The 15,339-nt window shown below is 35.0% G+C and overlaps 1 protein-coding gene across 3 annotated transcripts in view; it reads left to right on the forward strand.

Moving 5' to 3' along the window:
* LOC142341623 (carnitine O-palmitoyltransferase 1, muscle isoform-like) overlaps positions 1-15,339 on the forward strand; it is a 116,771-nt gene that overhangs the window by 89,433 nt on the left and 11,999 nt on the right. For all 3 annotated transcript variants that reach the window (XM_075392716.1, XM_075392717.1, XM_075392715.1), the window contains 3 exons: positions 12,501-12,623; positions 12,974-13,095; positions 14,592-15,202. In XM_075392716.1, coding sequence (XP_075248831.1) covers positions 12,501-12,623; positions 12,974-13,095; positions 14,592-15,202 — 856 coding nt within the window. The remainder of the gene's footprint in view (positions 1-12,500; positions 12,624-12,973; positions 13,096-14,591; positions 15,203-15,339) is intronic.

Consider the following 15,339-nt stretch of genomic DNA (forward strand, 5'->3'; position numbering starts at 1 on the left):
CGCTGTTTTTTTTCAATGACTTTGATCTTTGACAACGGGATAAACAGGTAAAGCCCAGCGGGCACTAAGTTTCATTAGAGACTCAAAATGGGCTTTAGTAGTCTTTCAGGTGCTTAGAGTTGTTGGATGGCCTTAATTTGAGGTTAAAAGGTCATTTTTTTGGGAGTTTTTGAGCTCAAAATGGTGCAGTTTTTCAGTTTTTGTCCTTTTTTAGTTTTTTTGCTTGATTAGTCTTAGGTTGAAGTTTTTAAATGTTGACGAAGGCTTTTTGCGAGAAAAAAATACTTGTTATGACCATTTTATTAGCTATATGTTGTGGTACTACAAACACAAACACGCAAAATGGTACTAATTTTCGCAATTTTTAAAAAGTTTTTGTCATTTTTTCCAGCATCAGGAGCCAGGGATTCTCCTTTAACGTTTGACAATAGGGCACTGCATATCTTCTAGTAACAATGGATTGGTTTTCAACATTTTAATGTCTCAACTTTCAGCCGTTTTTTGATAAAATCTGCTAATTTTTTTAAGGTTTTCAAAAGTTTTTGCCAATTTCTGATATTTGTCCATTCTCAAGTACCAGGAAACCTATTCTGGGATCTGATAAAAAGCTACTGCATGGTTGTTTGTTCAATGGATTTGTTTTCAACAATTTAACTTTTCGAATTTTAGAAATTTTTCGATAATATTTGCCATTTTTTTAAGTTTTTTCAAAGTATTTGTCTTTTTTTCAGTTTTTATTGCCTCATAGCCAGGTAACCTCATCCAGGGTTTGATATTATGTTATTAAATAATTGCTATGGGGCAATTGAATTGTTCAACTTTTTAATAGAACGAACTTCTATTTATTGAAGTTTGAAATTTTTTCTAAAAATTATTGTCTATCAATCTATGAGCCAATGAGTTTTTTAGAGCTTGGAATTGGGTTACTGGATAGCCTCTAGAGATACAGAATTGATTCGAAAGATATTAATATCACTTTTTTAAGCAAGGATTCATTACAATTTGCAACTGATTTTCTTAAAATAATTTTTTGATCACTTTTGGATTAATCGATCTTCAAAGGCCAATAAATTTTTCAGGTCTTGCAGATATAATATTGATTAGATTTCAGAAACAAAAATTGGTTTGAACAAATTTTTGAAATAGGTATATTTGAAGGGGTCAAATTTTGACTTAGGGGTAAAAGCTTCAAGAGTTAAAGCAATGATTAATTTTTTGTTTACTTTATTTGATGTTTTAGTTTCTCAATGTTTTTAAAAGTTTTTGTTTGTGATTTGGCTGGCATTGTTCAACTGATCTGCTGGTCAGGTAGAGTACTTCTAAGTTTTTCGTTCAATTCCTTGAATTGTATTTCGGGACTTGTCCTGCTATGTTTTTTTATTCGTCGTCTCCATTGATGGTTTTTGCGACCGTGGACTTTTTCAATTTCAATGACTTCTACTGCTTTTCAGTTAACATTTGTGTGTGTGACGTCATTTGTTCTGGTTTTAGGTCAATTGCTTGACTTGCCTCCCCCAAAAAAGTGACCGTTGAACTCCTTTAACTTAGTTAAAGATCAATAGTGTGCATCTTAGAAGTGCCAAACGTATATGCCCTAATTCTTGAATATTAGTGTCTTGAAAATTTTTTTCCAATGTTAATTTTGAAAAAGCTTCTTTAGGGTTTTTTGCTTATGGAGCGTATGTGTCTCGTTAAAATGGCAGTCCAAATCTAGACAAAAAAAGTTGTCTATTGAAGGACTGGTGGTCAATCTGTCTATCTTATTTCTTTAGTTGTTTCAATTCCATGGAAGGCCACAAGCGTATATCGCGGCTATTCTGCGGCAGTCCGGCGGCTATGTTTAATTGCTCTAAAACGGAGTTTGTTGCAATTATATTAGTCCAGTCGTTCTTTTTTTTCTGTGATGTTATGCTTGACCGATTGTTCGTCTGACTCATTTGACTTTTGGTCCTCGAAAACAGGCTTAAACAGGTAGCGACCAGCGGGCATTAAGTTCTCTTAGAGCCTTTCAGCTCTGTATCAGCTCAAACTGTTTTGTAGACTTTTACTTATGATGTGAAGGGCGGTTCTAAGAGCTCGAAGACCCCTACATTGTTGACCCCCGCCACCATTGCCCCCAAACCCCGCGCGCTGTTACCCCCCACCCACCAAACTGCTGCCCCCCATCAGCCCCCGGCGCACTGCCACCCCCGTGTCTGGCAAATAACAAGCAAACGCTCGCTAAAATCACGCAATTTTATACTAATTTGCACTTTTTTCAAGCTTTGCGAAAATTTTTGACATTTTTTTTATTAGCCCTAGGTGTCAGGGAATCTCGTCTAGTGTTTACTAATTGGTTACTGCATAGTGTCTGTTGGTAATGGATTGTTTTCAACATTTAAACATCACGAATTTTATCATTTTCTTTTTGGACAAAACGTTCAATTTTTTTCGACCTTTTTTTACTTTATTCAGTTTTTTTCTGACCCATAGGCTAGAAAAACTCCTTGCGGTTTGATAATAAGCTACTGATAAACTGTAATTGGCCGTGGAATAGTTTTCAACTTGATCACAAACTTTTTTGATAAAACTGGCATTTTGGAACTTTTTGTCAATTTTTGCATTTTTTTAGCCTCAAGAGCCAAGGAACCTCTTCTAGGGTTGACAATAGGTTACTCTATATTTTCTAGATGTAATGAGATATCTCTCAAGATTTCGATTTTAGATTTCAAGATTTCAATGTCACAAATTTATCATTTTTTTTACAAGAGCTGCAGTTTTTGTTTATTTTTTTGACGTTTAGTCATTGTTCAGGTTTTTGAGCCTCAGGGGTCAGAAAACCTCTGTTAGGGTTTTATAATAAGTAACTTGAATGTTTTTATTGGCCGTTGATTAATTTTCAATTTTTTAATGTTACACAAAGTTTTAGCAATTTTATTTATAACACACACAAGTTTTTTTTTTAAGGTTTCACTGGCTTCAAAATCCACTGAACCTCGTGTAGGGTTTGATAATATGTTACTTTAGATTTTGTAAGTGCAATGGAAAAATTTACAAGATTTGAATATCAATTATTTAAGCAGTTCTTAAAAAAATGTTTGCAATTTTTTCAAGTTTGAGTTTTTCCGGCACCAGGGGCGCTGGGACCTCCTCCAAGGCTTGATAATCAGCTGCTGCATAATTCCTTGAGTTGATAGAATGTAGATGATTTTTTTTATTCCAGTTTTTGTAATTTTTGGTTAAATTTTCATTTTTTTCTTCAATTTTTTGGAAAATTATTATGGTGTTCCAATTTTAAGGATCTTTATGAGCCAGTTAAACTATTTCAGGCTTGAAACAGTGATACTGAATAGTCTCCTGGGACAATGAATTTTTTAAAGATAATAATATCTTGAATTTTAGCCAGATTTTTATTAAAATTTGCAATTGTTTTCAAAATTTGTTTTTTTGTCCTTTTCTGAGTTTAACGATCATTACTGGCCAACAAACCTGTATAGGTCTTGCAGATTGGTTAATTGACAAAACTGCAGAAACAAAAAATGGTTTTGGACTTTGTTACTGCGAAGTTTGGAAAATTTTCTTGCAAATTTTACCTTTCAATTTTCTATATGATTTGATTACTAACAAGGCTAGAAAACTAGAAGTTGCAGAGCCGAATCCTATCATGGAACATATTCCTGGCTGTTTTTCTCTCTCTCTCTCTCTCTCTCTCTCTCTTTCTATCGTCTAGGGTTTCTGTCCTTCTCTTTCTCGTCTAAGTTTTATATCTCTCTTTCTTTCACTATCTCGCTCTCTCTCTCTCTTGCTCTCTCTCTCTCTCTCTTGCTCTCTCTTTGCCGCACTTCAGCTGCTGCTTTGTGGCGTAATGTCATCATCTGTTATCCTCGTTAACGCTGAGTTATAGTAGAAGCCTTTTAATCATAAAAGACCTAACAAGCATTTTTTAGGATATCATTGTTAACTGCTCTCAAAAACAGTAGCAAATTTAATAATCCTGTTTGTCTCATATATGCTATTTTGCGCTCTGACCGATTTTTCGTCTGACCCATTTGACTTTTCGTCTTCAGAAACGAGATAAAAAGGTAGGACCAGTGGGTAATAAGTTCTCCTAGAGTCTTTCAGCCCACTGAGCTCCAAGTATGCGATTCACAGAAACTGTTTTGGAGACTTATACTTATTTTGTGAAGGCGGGTTCTTAGAAATTGATCCCACACCCCAACCACGTCCCCACATCAGTTTGGCAATCCATTTTTGTACCCCCGCTGCGGTTCAACCCCGCTGCGTTCATTTTACGCCCCTTCAATTAAACTAAAGCTAGCCTCACTAAATCGTGGCTAGCTACTGACGAAGCCAACCGCTCGCCTGTCGTTTGAGAGCAATTTGCCCGACGTTAGTGGGTTATGTTTTTAACAATTGCTCCCAAACCAAGTTTGTTGCAGTGATATTGGTGTACTGCTTTGTGATTTTTTGCATGACCAATGTTTGGTGCTTCCAATTTTTCGTCTTAAAGCTTAGAGGGCATTAAGAGGCTGAGCATTTCTCTTAGAGCTTACCATTCACTGGTTTCTAACTAAGCGATTCACCGAACCTGTTGAGGAGACATAAACGTTAATCCGTTAATCTTTTTCCTGTGGAAGTATTACGAATTTATAAAACTGCAAAGCAATAGCTGTGGTTTTAATCTTATTTCGGCTGTCTACAATCCAAAAGATTTCGATTGTATTGGCTGATGTCTGTTTTTAACATCAGTTCTGATATTCTCACTTTTTGATGTCAATTCGAATCACACGGGAACAGTGAATGGAGCGACAAATTGAGTAGCTCTAAAGCGTAAAAAATTTAATTTCTTTTTGAAGTGAAGTGATAAAATGGTTTGAACAATTTTTCGATTTTTAGAGAAATTTTCGTTCAAGTGCAGAATTGCTAGATGTTTTTGCTGTTTTTCTTGATTTCATCGCAAATGCTATTAACGTTGGTATGTGTCTTACCTTTGCATATGTGCTAATGCTGGAATCTATTAATCGGCTGAGATAAATTTTTATCACGTTGACACTGTTTTTATATAAAAAAAGTTAGTTGAGAATGTTTGAGTTTCTCCATTACTGACAGGTCTCTGTGTCTTTTGAACTAAGGCATGCTCACCTAAGACAAACTACTATTCACTGTTTTGAATTAGTGTTTTGATTAAAAAATGTTTTGCCTTTTTGTTGCAGCTGTTTTCTGTAGTTTTTTCTTTGGCATCCTATTGCTGGCTGGTCTCATTGGTCTTCTAAAGGGGCATAAGTTTACATAGAATGGTTTCAGTGGATTGTTAAATTTTTAATTTATCTTATTTTTTATGTTTTTGAGAACTAAAGGATCTTTGAGGTTACACGCCTCTGTTTTCATTCATTTGTTAACCTTAACTTCCTATGATGTGTTATTTTAAATTGTTTTGTAATCAGTGTTTTCATTTTTATACCTAATAATGTTATTTACTGAAAGATAATTTGTTTTCGAACTACATTGGTTTTTAAGTTTTAGCAATAGTAGATTCTGAACAAAAATGCTTTTTTCGGCTTTATTTAGGTTCATGTGCCTTGTTGACCATCAAAGTTTCAAAGCTGTTATTGCCGTAAAAATTTGGTAGCCAATTCAGTAATCGTTTAGTTAATCGTGTTTACTTCACGACTTGTCAATTTATTTCTCTTGTTTACCTACTACGTCTTCTTCCTTAATGTAAGCAACAATCATCTGATCACGCGACAAGGAGTATAAGAGACACTTTTGTGATTATTTCTACCACTCAGCAGCTGAATTGGTGTGCGTTAGGTCAGTTGTTACTGTATTTTCAGCTGCATTTTTAATAAATTGTGTCATTAATTTATTACTGCGTTACCTAATGCATTTCCTCACTTGCTGATTTGGTATCCTTGTTTAAAGGTCTGAGATTGTAACTTTTTTCTACTTTAGACTTAGTTTCTTTGATGTCAGGTCTTATCTGCTTTCTGGTGAAACATAATTGAATATCTTTACTGGTTTTAGTTTTCATGTAGTGGTTTTTTGCTTTGATAATGTTGATTAATAAACAATAGTGCAGTTTTGAGTCTTGGTGGAATTAATGGTTTTTGCTTTCTCAATAAAACACGTTTGTGTTTTGAAGTTTAGAGACTACACCGGTTCTCTAATGCTGCAATTTTCAATTAAATTAGCGCTTTCAATTTTTTGCTTACTATGTTTTTTTCAGGTGATTTGGCTTATTTCGTCACATTGTCCTTTATTGGAAAAAGATAACGATATTTGCTGCCTTTTAGGAATAAATGGTATGAAGTGATTAAAGATTTCGATATATGTTTACGTGTTCTTAACACTTTGACACCTCTAAGTTTCAAAATTTGCATTATTTGTTGCGCTTGTTTTCTCTTGTTGTTTGCAAAAATGTTCAGTATTGAATTCTAACACCGTTTTCAAATTTCCGTTGTTTTTTAGATGTTTTAGCAACAAAATCAACTTGTTGCCCATGCCATCAGAACTTAATAAATGTTTGCATAACTTATTTTTTGTTACCTTACAAAAGCTTCTCTTGAATAAAGTTTTCGTTTGATGTCACTTCATGAAGCGTGCAATTCAATTGCAAGTTGTTGTTAGCAAATTTTGAAAATTTGGCTTTCAGCATAGTTTTTTCTGTGAGAGTATTGGCTTTTCATTATGAGTCAGCAATTGATACGCGGATATTTATTTAGGCGTCCTTTTTTTTTACAAAATACTCATGCATTTTCAAAGAGGGTATCTGTTCAAGTGCAGCCGTTTATTTTACTGCCTGAATTATTGGTTTTTCTGCAAGTGATTTTCGAAATCATTTCCTTAGCGCTTTAAGGTCGTCTGGTTCGGTTAAGGAAAATTATGGTTTGAATTGCACCCGAGGAAGTGTTTTTTTTTGTTAAAAAATTCTCTTTATCCTTCATTCATGTTCATATCCGGTTTTCGAAAAATTTCACTCATGTTTTCAAATTGTTTAATCTAGGATTTTGTCATTAAAATATATCAGTGAAGTAGTAATTATCTCAAGACCAAAAGAATTTGGATCAGTTGATAAAACCTGGTCATGAAAAAAGTGCATTAGGTTATCAGACCTCGTTAGAACGCATTCGAAGTATGATCGGTGTCCTATTTATTGACTCACACTTTAGAGACTTAAGCTGATTTCAAAAGAAATTCTTCTAATCTCAAAAACACTGCATGCTAAAACAGAAAAGTCACTGAAATTTGAAAAATGTTTTGTTCATGTTTTTTTTTAAATCCCGGTAGAAGTGAAATAGGGCTAATCGCGGCCAAGGGGATAAATAGGTAAGGAACGGAGGCTGAGCAATTATCTTAGCGCTTTACTAGTCTCTAAGTGTAAAAATCAAAGCTGCTGAGGTGACATAAAATTATTCTGATGGAGGCGTTTTTTGGTGGTTTAGATCCCCCACAGTCCTCCATCCCCCTCTCACAGACAGTTAAGATTAAGTTATCCTCTCTAAGTCCTAGATAGCTACCAAGGATGCCGACTGCTCACCAGTGGTTTGAGAACACGTTACCCGGCGTTAGTCTATTATATTTCGCAATTGGTGGGCAGTGCAATGTGTAACCTCGTAGAGTAGACAAGAAATCGAAAATATTTTAAAAAAATGCGAAAAGTTTGCGAACCATTGTCCAATTGCGTCATAGTTTATCGACTTCTAACAGCTCAGCAGTTTCACGATCTCTTTGGTCAACCACCTTATGTGATAAATTATTTGTGATAACCAAACTATACTCATTTTTGCTTTTTTTCTGACACGCAACCGAGGTATCGTTAAGTTTTGAATTCCGAAAGACTTACGTGCCAGAATTGATAATGCCAGAAGTTTCTATATGTATCTTCCGCACCTTTTAATATTTCTTTCTGGTCGAAAATACGCTTAAAATTGTTCTTCAAGCTATATATAATTAATTGGAATTGTTAACGCGAGTTCGCTAATGATAATTTCCGTCAGAAGCAAGTTCAATTTTCTTCTTCAGTGCCTAAAACGTAGCAAAACTTGATTTAAAATAGTGTAATCAAATTTGGAGAACCTCATTTCATCTAATTGATTGAAAATTAAAATTTGAGGACAACTTCAATTTATTTTATTTGAACTTAACGATACACTTAATTAATTTTTTCAACTAATAGAAATAGTAAAATGTATTTCAGATTAGCTGTTTCTACTTGAAACCAAATTTAGGCGAAAGCATCTACTAACAAATGAGGTGTTAATGTATCCCCAACTGCCTAATTTGGAGGAAATGGTTACACAATAATAAATGTTAGTTTCGAGGGAAGAATTGATAGCTACGATGTAGTGACAACGATTTCAGTTTCCTTGTACAATCTAACCTTAATGAAATCAGAAAAATTTTGTTTAAAATTTTTCAAAATAACTAAATTTATTCAAGCCGCTTTTGTTTCATATTGTGCTTCAAAATTAGAGATTGCTGGCAAAAATGGTTAATTTAAAACCCGAGAGATTTGATATGGCTTGTGGACGAACCTCCAAAACGAACTTTTTAAAATTTTTTGCAAATTTCTTTTGTTAGCTATTTGTTAGCTTTTGAGTGAACTCTATAACGACACATTTTCCAGCGTAGGTAGTTTAATTATTTATTTTTAAATGCTCTCTTAGAGAAGCAATTATTGTAAATGTGTGTCTTTTTATGCAAAATTTTTGCTTGACAGTTTTGAATTTTCGAGTGACTTCTAGGCCCTTGACTTTTTGCGTTTTGCGTGATCTAAAATTCTCTCTCAATCACAATTTCGAGCACCTGAATTTAATTGGCGACAATTTAATACTAAAAGTCAATTGAATAGTGCGCCAAAACTGGTGCCATTTTTCACTTTAAATCTTAATAGTGGTATATGTTAACCTCTAATATGGTTATTTAAAGCCCACTATTGAAGTTCTTAGTCACATTTAGGCTCCCCTTTCCTCCCCCCCCCCCGCGACTGAAGCTGGCTGCAATTGATTAGAGCTCCCAATAGTCGTTCGAGAGAATACAAAAGAAATGTTTAATTGCTCTCAAACGAAGTTTGTAGCAATTATATTAGTCCTGTTGGTCTTTTTTTATGCGATTTTTCGCTTGACCGATTTTTCGTCTGACCCTTTTGACTTTTCGTCCTCAAAAACGGGATAAACAGGTAGCGCCCAGTGGGCATTAAGTGCTCTTAGAGACTTTCAGCTCTGTTTCACAGCTCAAACTGTTTTGGAGACTTAAACTTATACTTATGGTGTGAAGGGCGGTTCTTAGAGGTTGAGACCCCCCCCCCCATTGCCTCCACCTCCTACCCCGCTGTTGCCCCCCCAGCCCAGTGTTGCCCCCCCCCATCAGCCCCCGGTGCACCCCCCCCCCCCCCGGTTATGTTTTTGTATTCTGGTCTGTCAAAAATCTCATCTCTATTTTCCAGTTTACCTTGACCATTTGAAGCTTGTCTGTTCGAACAAAATGTCCCGTTAGGGTTTATTTTTTGGAAAGTCGATTGAAACCTGAGTCCTCTCTATTTTTTCATCATTTTCACTGTTTGAAGATTATGCTGCTGTTGTACGCTTTCTCCTGATATTTTTAACCAGCAATCAAAAATATTTCTAGAATTTAAAATAAAGCGCGCTTGAGTGTTCGTTCAAAACGGATTTGAAAATTTGATCAAAATCGAGGTATTTTTTTGAAAAATTTTCTATGTGATTTTGTCTCTTACAGCTTGAACTTATTGAACTAAATTATCCTTTCTCCTAACTTTTCGCAGGGAAGCAATCATTAGGTTTCACAAGAAAATTGTCTTTTTATAATGGTTGTCAGATTTAACATAAATCAGGTGTCATTTTTTTGATAATGCAAAAGTTTTGTTGAACTGCCTTCTGTTGTTTGTATGAAAAAATGGTAGTTGTTTTACTTCCGATAATTTACTGATTTGTTTTCAAACTCATACAAAATTTGTAAGGTCTCAAAACGATACTCTGGATTTTGAGTTTTTGTTCAATAATTAATGAGCCGAGCCTTATTTAATCAATTTTTGTTTCATGTGATTTTAAAAAGACCACTTTATTTTCCCAGATGATATATAAATATAGATAATGAGCAGCGTACACTCTCTTGAGTCGTCATTAATAGCTTACATTTAATTTTCTTTAAAAAATAAACATTAATGGCCGAATTTGATTTATCTCCCATCTCATTCAGCCACCATATATTTGTCAAGGGTCCTTCTTCAATTGTTTCAAAATTCTTAGTTTTGACTTTTGCTGTTCCGAGTTTTAGACCCACGCAAAATTTTGGCAAAAATTATGAATGAAAATTCCGTTCCTTACGATACTATTAAAGCTTGAAACCGACTAGTGAAACGGATTTGTTCTTTTTATGTAGAAATTAGTGGTTGGTATTTCTAATCTAATTGCCGTTGAAAGTGCGCTTCGTTCATTCTTTTTTAATTTCTGATATATGTTGCTGGCCGGTAGTTCATTAAGTACTTAATTGGAGGGGCCTAGTTTTCCATTTTTCTTTGTGCTGAAGAATTATATATAGCACAACGGAAGCAAGTCTTCACCGCCCACCTTAGTTGTTTTTATCATGTTATGATTAAATTTTTGCTTATTGGTGAAAGCAAAACTGCTGAGTACTGTATGCGACTTTGTATTAGAACATTTAATTGAAGATCGCCTTCTGTTGAAAAAAATTGAAGGAAATTTTTCACATGAAAAGTGTATTTTCAATTTTTCGTCTTTATCGCTGTTTGAATATGACCCGTTGGTGACTATATTGTTTCACGCACAGTTTTTTTGTAAAATTTTGATTTGTGCACTTCAATGTTTGTTCAGAATCTTCTTGAAAAATTGATCAAAAAAGAAATATGTTTTATTAATAAAAAATTATGCAATTTTGTTTTATAGCCTGAATTAGTTCAACTCAATTATCTCTTTTCCTATCATTTGGTAAGAAGCAGTTATTAGGCTTCATTACAAATTGTCTTTCTTGAATTGGTTGTCAGATTTCACATAAATTAGGAATTATTTTTTTGATAATGCGAAAATTTCGTTGAACTGCCAACTGTTATTTGTTATAAGAAAGGGTTAGTTAGATTTTACTTGCTTCGTTTCCACTTAATTTCGTTGAACTGCCATCTGTTGTTTGTTATAAGGAAAGGATAATTAGTTCCTACTGGCTTAATTCATTTTATTGAATTGCCCTTGAAATTGAAGTTAAAGTATTAAGGGCTCAAAATGATACTCCGGATTTTAGTTTTTTGAAATATTTTTCAAACATATTTAATCCTTATTTGTTTTGTATCATTCAAAAACAGAACATTGTTTTTTCCCAGATGGTTAGTAAATTTATATGTTGGGCAGCGTACTCTCTCTTGAGTCGTCAGTAATTACCAAAAACTAATTTTTTTTAAAAAAAATACACATTAGTTGCTCAATTTGAATGCTCTCCAACTCATTGGACCATATATTTGTTTTCTTGAATTGTTCCATAAAAATTCTTATTTCACTTCTGCTGTGCAGCGTTTTTGATCTAGATAAAATTTATGGCAAAAAAATATTAATTAGATTTCCTTTCTTACAATTCTATTTTTAACACCGAGGATGATTTACCTGCCAAGTGAAAAATATTTTTTTCTTTTTTGTTGAAATTAGTGATTGGCATTTCTAATCCAATTGAGATTTAAAATGCGCTTTTCACATTCTTAAATAAGAGTCTGACATATATTTCTGGCCAATTGTCTAATATGAACTTAATTAGAAGGACTTGGGTATCCATTTTTAATTGTGCCGAGAGATTATATTTAGCACATTGGAACCATCCTTCACCGCCCACCTTATTTGTTTTTTCAAGCTATGATTAAATTATTGCTGTTTCATTGAAAATAAAACTGCAGAGTACTGCATTTGACTTAGTACTAGTACCTTCTGGATTGATATTTTTAGATGCACTGGTAAAAGATTCTTCAAGGTGTATGTTGTTTTGATTCCTTGAGCCGTTTTTGATAGCATTTGCGTTACATGTGAGTCTTACCTCAATGCCTCAGCTGATGTTACATCAAGATATTTCACCTCCTTGACTTCCTTAATAACCTCATCATTTACGATGATTTGTTTTTGTTCACCAGGGTTGCCGAAAACCATGAATTCTGTCTTGTTAGGATTCATTTTCAATGAATGAAAATTAAAGTAGTCAATCATTTATAAACATGCCAATGAATTTATCCTAGCTCCAACATTAATTAAAGAAGCACGCACACCTTTCAAAGAGTTTTTATTGAAGCGAAGCCGCGGTTATAGATGAAATGTTTCGGAATTAACCGCTGCTTCGCTTGAATAAAAACTCCCTCGAAGTCAGAAAGGTGTACTTGTTTCTTTAATAAGTGTTAGGTCTAGGAGAAATTGATTAGGATGTTTATAAACCTGCTTAGTATTTTTTGCTATTTCATATTAGTTGTTGGTTATTCACATTTTGATCAGATTACGCTCGTTTTCTTTCAATTTCAGAAGAGAGGAGCAAGAGTACGACCCATGTTTGTTCACATATCTACCTCGGTCCAAATGGGCTGAACTGCACGAGGCACTTGTGGCGGATGAAAACAACAACACTGTATTTGAAACTATTGCCAAGTTAGTACTATTTTTATCCAACATTTACCTTGGAAAGATGGTGTACTTGTCAAAATTGCCAATCAGGTGTTAGGAACGTCATTTTGAACGCGCACGTTGATAACCTGGGATCAAATAGAAATGCTTCTTGTATTTCAACGTTTTTGCAGAAAATTTGCTTGCTTTAACAGCTTATTCGGTAACAGCTTATTTTCTTTGCGTCAATAGTCTTACAAGTTCTTACAGTATGCTCTATACAGTTTTTCCTTTGTTGAAAATAATTTCTGATCAAGAGGGAGATAACTTGATGCGGAAGCGCAAACCATCAAGTCTTAGTGACTTGTAGATTGTTTTCTTGAATATTGTTGTAGGGCAGCGTTCATAGTGCATATACTTGACGGGATTGAGACATTCCAGGAGTCCCTGGATTCCATGGGAGACACTCAGCTGCAGATGTGGTGTGACAGGAGTCTCAATGTTGTCATCAACACTGGTCAGTTTTACTCCGCATTACTCAAACACACATTGGTATATTCTATTGAGAATAGCAATCTGAGATGTCTCTCAAGTCTTGTTTGCTAACGTATTAATATTTAACTTGAAATTGAAACCTATGTTATGTAGGTAATTATTTGTCTTTTTAATACGAGCCATCGTCTTAAGTCTTCTTTTCGGGTGGCTTTTTAAAACTCAGTTGTTTCGTTTCTCTCACTAACAGTTGATTGCACAATAACAGGCTGTAGATATCTATTAAAATGAATCGTTTGCATGAGCCATCACAACCACGCCCCATTACTATTATAGATAACTAGCAGGCCCGCAAAACCATAACAAGAAAATCATTTACACGAATAGAAGCTTTAAAAGAAGTTAAGGTTTCTGTTTCGCACCAACTCGGGCTTGAACCCTTTCCCCTCGTTTAACAGCCATAGGTCTCACCACTGAAGCTATCTATGCGTATTTCACTTGTCTTGTGCTCTTTCTACAGCAAATTTCTGGACAAAGGCGTTTGTGATTTGCTTGTTTTTGCTATACCGTATGCTTAATCAGCGCAAAAAATGCGCAAATTAGAAGCTAAAAAATGATGGTAAAGCGTGTCTGAAAACGCATTTACTACGCTAGGTTGCATGATTAAGGACCCATAAACATGGTACGATAGGAGCGCTGTTGACCATTGTGCTCAATTGCTACTGATTTTTACTATAAAAAGGAAGATTAGACAATACGACCAAAAATTAGTTGCATAGCAATTTTAAGGATCGGTAATAGAAAAATACTTTAAATTACCATTTTCATCAGCCAAACACACACAGGAACATAAACCGACTCCCGTCGCAAGAATTACTCTCGAACAACAGACGGCATGGTTTTGATTAGAAATTTTCTTGTCTACAAAAGGGAAGGTACCCGAGACGGGTTCGAACTCGCGATCCTCAGAATACCAGTCCTCCATCTTACGAACTGCGCTATAACCACTACAAACCACGGGTTCTCAAAATCGCTTTTGTCTTATCAATAAACATATTTCAGATTGAGAGCAGCTGAGATTACGCAAGCATCAATAAGTAAAGCGTGAAAAACTTAGTTGAAAGCTAAGATAAGAGTGTTCTAGATTAGCACAGAATCTGTAAAGTTAAAACTTAGCAAAAAAACACACATTTACAATAAATACTTCAAACTTCGAAACTTCGTTCGGAAATAATTAAAAAACACATAGTACCCAGGACAGTAAAGCCTCCCTCTGGGCGAGCAGTCTTTCAAGCCCTCATAGCCTCGTTGTAACTGCACCTGACTAACAGTCTTTCGTTCCAGGTTTGGTTCTCATCCATCTACTTTGAGCTTTTTAGGTGATTGACCTATCTCGATATGTTCGCCTAACCATGCTGCTCAATGCGGCTCTTAAACAGTGCTTCGAGAGGCCACTTAAACATGCAAAAATTTTGCTCAAGCGTTTAATATGTAGGAGGATAATGTTCTCATTGTTTCCAGCTGGCTATGTCTACATATGCTGCGAACACTCACATTGTGATGCCGTCTTACTCGCCTCAATTTATTCTGACATGTTCCTAATCGGCAAGACTCAAAGAGTCACCCAAGAAGGAGCCATCGACCTCTCAAAATGTACACCCAATAACAGTTTCCCTGACTATGAGGAACTTTTATGGAACTTACCCATCGAAATGCGCAATAATTACCCAATGATCAAAACTGAAGTAATGCAGAACCCGAATTTGAAAATCCGACTGTGCGCGAAAAGGATAAAAGTTGATAAAAATTTGATCAAAGCCAGTAAAATGGGCCCTGACAGTTTTTTCCAGAGCGTAATTTTCTGGGCGTACTACCAGAAACACAGAAAAATTGTAAACGCGTATCAACCAGGGACTTTAATGTCGTTCAAAGACGGAAGAACAGAAAATACTAGACCTCTCAATCAGCCGAAAGTTGACTTCATCACTGCTATGTGTGACGAAAGCGTGAGTGATTCGGCTAAATTGGAACTGCTGAAGCTATCGGCTAATTATCAGCACAGCCAGACGAGATTGGCGAGTGTTGGGAAAGGCTGTGATCGTCATTTGTTTGGGTTGTACCTCATTGCCAAGGTTAGTCAGCTACCAATTTAAGAGTTTTTGGATTCTATCCTAACTATGTTAGGATATCAATCATAAAATAAAATATCGCCTGGGCCTTTTTCAGTTAAAACTTCCTGCATAGTGGGTGCATATTTTTCGCAAACATT

Source organism: Convolutriloba macropyga, chromosome 6, assembly GCF_964194025.1.
Source record: "Convolutriloba macropyga chromosome 6, txConMacr16.3, whole genome shotgun sequence".
NCBI classification, from domain to species: domain Eukaryota; kingdom Metazoa; phylum Xenacoelomorpha; order Acoela; family Convolutidae; genus Convolutriloba; species Convolutriloba macropyga.